This window comes from Oryctolagus cuniculus, chromosome 6 (assembly GCF_051225735.1).
Source record: "Oryctolagus cuniculus isolate XC-2025 breed Fujian yellow rabbit chromosome 6, ASM5122573v1, whole genome shotgun sequence".
Taxonomy (NCBI): Eukaryota; Metazoa; Chordata; class Mammalia; order Lagomorpha; family Leporidae; genus Oryctolagus; species Oryctolagus cuniculus.
The window spans coordinates 99173434-99180635 of record NC_142872.1 but is presented as its reverse complement, the minus strand read 5'-3'; the positions used below and the strand labels follow the sequence as shown (position 1 = coordinate 99180635).

Here is a 7202-nt window from a genome sequence, read left to right as displayed (position 1 = left end):
AAACTGAAACCAGCAGCCCAGAACTCAATACAGATCTATTACATGTGTGGCAGGGACCCAAGTACTTAAGCCACCACTTGCTGCCTTCCAGTATGTGCATTAGCAGGAGGCTGGGATCAGATGTTGAGCCAGGACTTGAACCCAGGCTCCAGTATGGGATGTGGGCATCCCAAGTGGTATCTTAACTGTTGTACCAAATTCTGGGCCCAAGTTTTGTTTTTTTCTTTATATCAATCTGTTAAAAAGAAAATTCGGTTTGTTATTGCTTATAGATGACTCTGTATGTTATAACTGCATTAACAAATGTCTTATGTAGTTATACATTAAGACCATAAATCAAGTCATTATTTCATGTCAAAATAGTATTATTAATGAATTAGAAAATTCATTTTTATTTTTACATGTCTTTTTTCTTATATTTCACCTATTTGAAAGGCAGAGAGTGAAAAAGCACATGCATATGCATGTGAGATAGAAAGACAAAGAGGGAGAGAGGGAGGGAGGGAGAGAAAGACATACACATATACAAACTCCATTAGCTGGTTCATTCCCCAAATAATTGCAACAGCCAGACTGACCAAGAACCTGGAACTCCATCTGGGTTTCCATCATGAGTGACAGGGACCTAAGAACTTGAGCTATCACCTCCTGCCTCCCAGGGTACAGATTAACATGGAGGTATAATAGGGAGTGGAGGCAGGACTTGAACCCAGGCAATTAGTAGGTGATGTGGGTGACATAAGTGGCATTTTAACTGCTGTGTCAAATGACACCCCAGAAAATTTATTTTTATGTTGTGTCTTACAGGGTTGAGATCAGGCAGACACAGAATAGTTTAATATTTTTTCTCTTACCAGGCTTTAATTTTTTATTGGAACAGAATTTAGGGGTATGAATATTGAAAGTGGCAAGGGTCAACAAATTTACATCTTATTAAAATAAAAAGATTCTTAAAGAATACAATGATAGGATATAATTTCACTCTTATGGCACAAAACCTCCTATTAATTGACTCACAGAAAAATAATGCTTTAAACCAAAATTTTAAGACCAGTAAGTTTCAAAAAAATGTAGCGTTCAAAATACTTAATTGTCCTTTTATCAACTTTCACAAACTCATTCAGTCTTCGCAGTCTGAGCAAATCATTTTTAGTTTCTTCATAGTTCTCCATCTGTCTTTCAGCATGACACTTGTTCGGTTGTTGAATTTATAATGCAACAGTATTTTAGACCAGCTTCCCTCTCCATATTTCCTCACGCCAGATCTCAAATTCTTGTCTTCTTCCCAAAGCCATGCCTTTTGATAAAATGTAGAATAGTTACTCAGAGACTTAAATTCTTAAAAAAAGACATATCTACTATAAATGCAACAATTTTTTTAAATCAAAATAATGCTTACAATTTAAGAAACAGTTTAAGAATGATGCAAGAATTTATACATTTCTTATTTTTGTAAGATTTTACTTATAATATTAAGGGTCATTACTATTATTGTTCATTTTATATAAGCTACAAAGCTTTAGCACGCTACTTTTCATTAACTGATACAAAATCAAGAGATGTAAATTTTGCTTATGTGTGGTGATTCAGTAAAAGTATTCAATAATGGGTTATGTCTGGGGTCATACATCTTTGAAAATGTTATGAAAGCTATGGATCCATCCCACAGAAAACTGTATCTAAAATTTTCCATAAAATTTTGGGGATCATCTCAACTCCCCTTAAAAAGCTTATCAATTCCATGGCCTTCAAGTTAGAAATTACAGGTTAAAAAGCAGTCTTCATATAAATTTCATACATGTATATGGAAATATTTTATTTTTAATTAAGCTATAATTACTTTTTTTTTTATTTTGACAGGCAGAGTGGACAGTGAGAGAGAGAGAGAAAGAGAAAGGTCTTCCTTTGCTGTTGGTTCACCCTCCAATGGCCGCCACGGCCGGCGCGCTGCAGCCAGCGCACCGTGCTGATCCGAAGGCAGGAGCCAGGTGCTTCTCCTGGTCTCCCATGGGGTGCAGGGCCCAAGCACTTGGGCCATCCTCCACTGTACTCCCGGGCCACAGCAGAGAACTGGCCTGGAAGAGGGGCAACCGGGACAGAATCTGGTGCCCCGACTGGGACTAGAACCCGGTGTGCCAGTGCCGCAAGGCGGGGGATTAGCCTAGTGAGCCACAGCGCCGGCTCAGCTATAATTACTTTTAATAGAGAACAGATGATATCTTATAATCTATATCACTTCTCTCAAGAAATAACAAATTCTTTGCTCAGATCCTAAGTACGTTATTGCTCAATCCTATGTGGGTTACTGGATGCAATTAAGTTTTAGCATTACTTTCTAGAGGATCACCTCCAACAGAGGTCAGCAATCTACTGCCCAAGGCTGTTTTACTATAGCCCAGAAGCTAAGAATCACTGTTATAATTTTACAAGTCAAATTAAAAAAAAAGTCAAACTGTATATGTATCACAAATATTCAGTCTGGCCCTTTACAGATAAAGTGTACGTGCCCTCTTTCTTTTAAGAAAGTAGTATAATTCATTTTATCTTCTAATGAAAAATATTTTAGCTTGATATATTGTTACTTTGTGGCTAATTATACCATGACTATTTTGTTTCATTTAAGTATGTTTAGTCTTTGCTTAATTTCATACAGGCTTGAAAAACAAAATCATATGACAAAGAATCATATGACAAAGAACCAGCAATCATATAACAAAGAAACCATAATCTTTAAAAGAGGCATAAAGAGGCATATTGGTCACTGGTCCAATTTTTACTTCTATAAATGAAACTAAGTGAACAGACACAATTGGCCTATTAGTGGCATATCAAAAAGAAAACATTAGACAACAAAATCCCATTGTCTACTCCTGTGCTTAAAACTTTTCACTTCTTTGATAAACTGGATTCCATTAACTATGACACATAGCTAAGAAAGAGTTTAAGATGACATATTTCAGGAAAGAAAATATATAAAACCCATGTCCTTTGATTATATTCTATCTTTTGGTTAACCCGAAAAATGAAAAATAAAATCAAGGGGCAGCCATTGTCCTGCATCACGTTAAACAGCCACTTGGGATACCCACATCTCATTCTGCGTGTCTGGTTTGAGTCCTGGCTACTCTGCTTCCAATCCAACTTTATGTCTGGGAAGGAAGCAAGGTGAAGGCTCAAGTGTTTATACCCCTGCCACACAGGTGGGAGACTTGAATAGAGTTCTGGGCTCCTGGCCCTGACTATTGCAGGCATTTGAGAAGTGAATCAGTAGATGGAAGATCTGTCACTTTCCCTTTCAAATAAATAAGTATATGAATAAACAAATCTTTAAAAAGATTGATAACATTTAAAGCAAAAGAAAATACTGTTACAGTACTTTCCATTACAATTCAGTAAATTTCTCATTGCTGAAAGGCATTCAGTTTTCTCCCTTAAGAGAATAAACTTAGAAAAAGGAACACTAATCTTTAAATTGTGATGAGACAGGTAGAAACATGACTGTTTAACAAATGCAGTAAGGAGAAAACTGTCCAATTAGGCATGGAACTCTATAATTAAAAAACTTAAAGAACCACAAATTTCAAATCAAAATAAAATTAAGTCTGTCATTTATCTTTTTTTTTTAAGATTTATTTGAAAGGCAGAGTTACACACAGAGAGAGGGTCTTCTGTCTGTTGGTTCACTCCCTAAATGGCCTCAATGGCTAGAGCTGGGCCGATCTGAAACCAGCTGCCAGGAGCTTCTTCCGGGTCTCCCATGTGGGTGCAGGAGCCCGGGTGCAGGAGGCCAAGCACTTAGGCCATCTTCCACTGCTTTCCCAGGCTATAAGCAGTGAGCTGGATTGGAATAGGGCAGCCATATGGGATGCCTGCACCACAGGCAGAGGCTTAGCCTACTATGCCATAGAACTGGCCCGTCTTCTATCTTCTGAAACAAGTGTCCCACCAAAAAGCCAAGAGCAGAAAGCCAAAAGAAAACAAACAACAACAACAAAAAAATCTAAACACCTATGACAGTCACAGCATTTTTTCTGGCATAGAAAAACTGTAATAGATATCACCTATATTCTATAGATTATGTGGTGGATATCCTATGTTTTGTTTTGAATACAAAAGACAGAAACTGTTTTCTTAATAAGTATTTATAAATAACACTTGAAGTCTCATTTGGACTATTACAAGGAAAGATCCATTATGTCTGAGGCAGATTCCTGGTTTTCAGTCTGACAAGTGAAGTGCTTGGAAATCATTACTCCTGTTTCCACAAGAAGAAAGTTGAGTAGGGGCGTGCATTGGCATCATGGTTAAGGTGCTGCTTGAGATGTCTGCATCTTGTATCAGTGTGACTGGGTTTGAGCTCCAGCTCTGCTGGATTCCAGCTTCCTATTAATGTACAGACCATAGCTCAAACTCTTATGTCCCTGCCACCTATGTGGGAGACCTGGATTAAGATCCTAGCTCCTGGCTTCAGCTTGGCCCACCTCTGTGTGTTGCAGGCATTTGGAGAGTGAATCAGCAGATGGAAGATCATTGTCTTTCTCTCTTTCAAATAAAAAAAATTTTTTTTAAATTAAAAGCTGAACGGAAAATCAGTGGCTCTTCTAAGATTCATAAGAGAATTAATGGCAGTGAAAGCTGCTGTCCTGAAAACTAGATAGTTGGATATAAGAATCACAGGAATTACTGGGACAGGCCAGAACAGAAGCTCACAGCAGGTACCAATAGTGGTGGGAACAGTTAATGTGACTGATGAACTGATAAAGCACAACGTGGATGAGCCTGAGAGTTAAAAACACCAGGGCCTAGTCTTAGTGGGCTCACACATCATTTTGAGTTTTAACTGCAGGAGCCCCACTAGATTTTTAGGGTGAAAATTAGACAAAAATCCTCTGCTGTTCTAACTAGGGGAGGACAAAAGCAGCAATTTTGAAATACTCTCCATTTTCAAATACCCTCAGAGTATTCTCTTCTCCTTAACAAATGCCTGTCCTCAAAAATAACTGAATTTGGAGCAGGTGTTTAGCTTAGCCTTTCAGACACCTGCATCTCACAACAGAGTGCCTGAGTTTGATTCTGGCTCCTTACTACAGGTTTCTGCTAATGCAGATCCTGGGAGTCACCAATGATGTCTCAAGTAATTGGGTTTCCGGCTGGCGCCGTAGCTCACTAGGCTAATCCTCTGCCTGTGGCGCCAGCACCCTGGGTTCTAGTCCCAGATGGGGCACCGGATTCTGTCCTGGTTGGCCCTCTTCCAGGCCAGCTCTCTGCTGTGGCCTGGGAGTGCAGTGGAGGATGGCCCAAGTGCTTGGGCCCTGCACCCGCATGGGAGACCAGGAGGAAGCACCTGGCTCCTGGCTTCGGATCGGCACAGCGCACCATTTGCGGGGTGAACCAACGGCAAAGGAAGACCTTTCTCCCTGTCTCTCTCTCTCTCACTGTCTAACTCTTCCTGTCAAAAATAATAAAATTAATTGGGTTTCCACCACCCACCTGGGAAGACACCTGGGCTGCACTCCTGGCTCCTGGCCAGCCCTGGACATGGTGGACATTTGGGCAGTGAACCAGTGGATGGCAAAATTTTTTTTTAAAGATTTATTTTATTTATTTGAAAAAGTTACAGAAAAAGGTAGAGACAGAGAGAGGTCTTCCATCCTCTGGTTCAATCCCTAGATGGCTGCAACAGCCGGAGCTGTGACAATCCAAAGCCAGGAGCTAGGAGCTTCTTCTGGGTCTCCCACGCGGGTGCAGGGGCCCAAGGACTTGGGCCATCTTCTACTGCTTTCCCAGGCCATAGCAGAGAGCTGGATCAGAAGAAGAGCAGCTGGGACCAGCACTGGCGCCCATATCGGATGCCAGTGCTTCAAGCCAGGGCATTAACCTGCTGCGCCACAGCGCCGGCCCACAAATGTCTTTCAAAGAAAAATAAAACAAACTTAAAACTGACTTGTGCCAGTGCCTAACCAACCTATGGAAATAGACAACTCAAGCCCATTCTAGTCTTCCTGTCTCACCCACAGGGTAGTTGTGGCAGCGGGGTGGGGTTGTAGATGATGGCAGTTAGGCAGGTCACAGCCCAGGTTCACAAAAAAGAATGAGATCTATACACAGCATGTTTCCCCATCCTCCACCTGACAACCATATCAATCACGGGATTACAGCAGAAAGAGCTGCCTCAGACTCTGAGAAGTTCCTAGGGAAACCCAAAGACAGTAAGAGACAAAAACAAGGACAATAGAAGAATAGCCTCTGATATTTACAACTGCGACAAACACAGTGTAATTCATAAAGATAAACATAAGATCTTATACTTTTTAAAGGCCCTTTTACCTCAGTTCCTTTCACCCCACTCATCATGTTCAGCTATAAACAAAAAATAACAAGCATGCTAAGCTGCTAAAAATAGTCTAAAGATACAAAGTAAGCATTAGAACCACATTCACAGCAGATGATAGACATTTTGGAACTGTCAGATTTGGAATTTAAAATGAGTATGATTATAATGCTAAGGGCTCTAATGCAAACAGTGGACAATGTGCAAGAAAACATGGGTTAAAAAAAAAAAAGAGAGACAGAGGAAATGCTGTAAATCACCAACACACTAAAAGAAATGAACAATGCCTTTGAGGGATCATCAGTAGACTAGACCCAGTTGAGGAAGAATCAATGAGCTTGAAAATGTTGAGACTTCCCCACAGCAAAAAGTAAAGAGAAAAAATGATGAAAAAAAGAAAGGAAGGTATAAGAGCTGTGGAACAATTATAAAAGGCATCGCATATGAGTGTAATGGGAATATCATAAGAAAGAAACAAAAGATCTGAATTAATAATGGCTGAGAATTTTCCAGAATTAGTGACAGACAACCATAAATCTAGGAAGCTCTGAGAATATCAAGTAAGATAAATGCCAAAAAATGTACACCTACACATGTCATATTCAAGCAGCAAAAAATTAAGCACAAAAAATACACAAGACTTGCTGCATATAGTGGTAGAAGGTTGGTATTTTTCCCTTTCTTCTTTGGGAATTCATCCACAAACAACATGAAGGGAAATAAAATCTCTAAACCCTGAAAAACACGGAAAAATCTGAACGATAATAGAGATTGAAGGGGTGTATTAATCAGTGCAAATTAAAAAAGAATATGTGAAGAAACAGGGCACAGTCAGCTTGCCTAGAGTTCTCAGACAGCCTGTTTCGAAGAA

General features: G+C 39.8%; 1 protein-coding gene across 6 annotated transcripts in view; it reads right to left on the bottom strand.

Moving 5' to 3' along the window:
• Nucleotides 1-841: 841 nt before the first annotated feature.
• The window catches only part of TERF1 (telomeric repeat binding factor 1), a 33115-nt gene continuing 26754 nt past the window's right edge, over nt 842-7202 (bottom strand). For all 6 annotated transcript variants that reach the window (XR_007918625.3, XR_007918626.3, XM_002710633.6 and 3 more), the window contains one exon: nt 842-1297. Coding sequence is in view for 4 of the 6 variants with exons in the window: in XM_002710633.6 (XP_002710679.3) it covers nt 1121-1297 (177 nt within the window). In the remaining 2 variants the exon portion in view is untranslated. The remainder of the gene's footprint in view (nt 1298-7202) is intronic.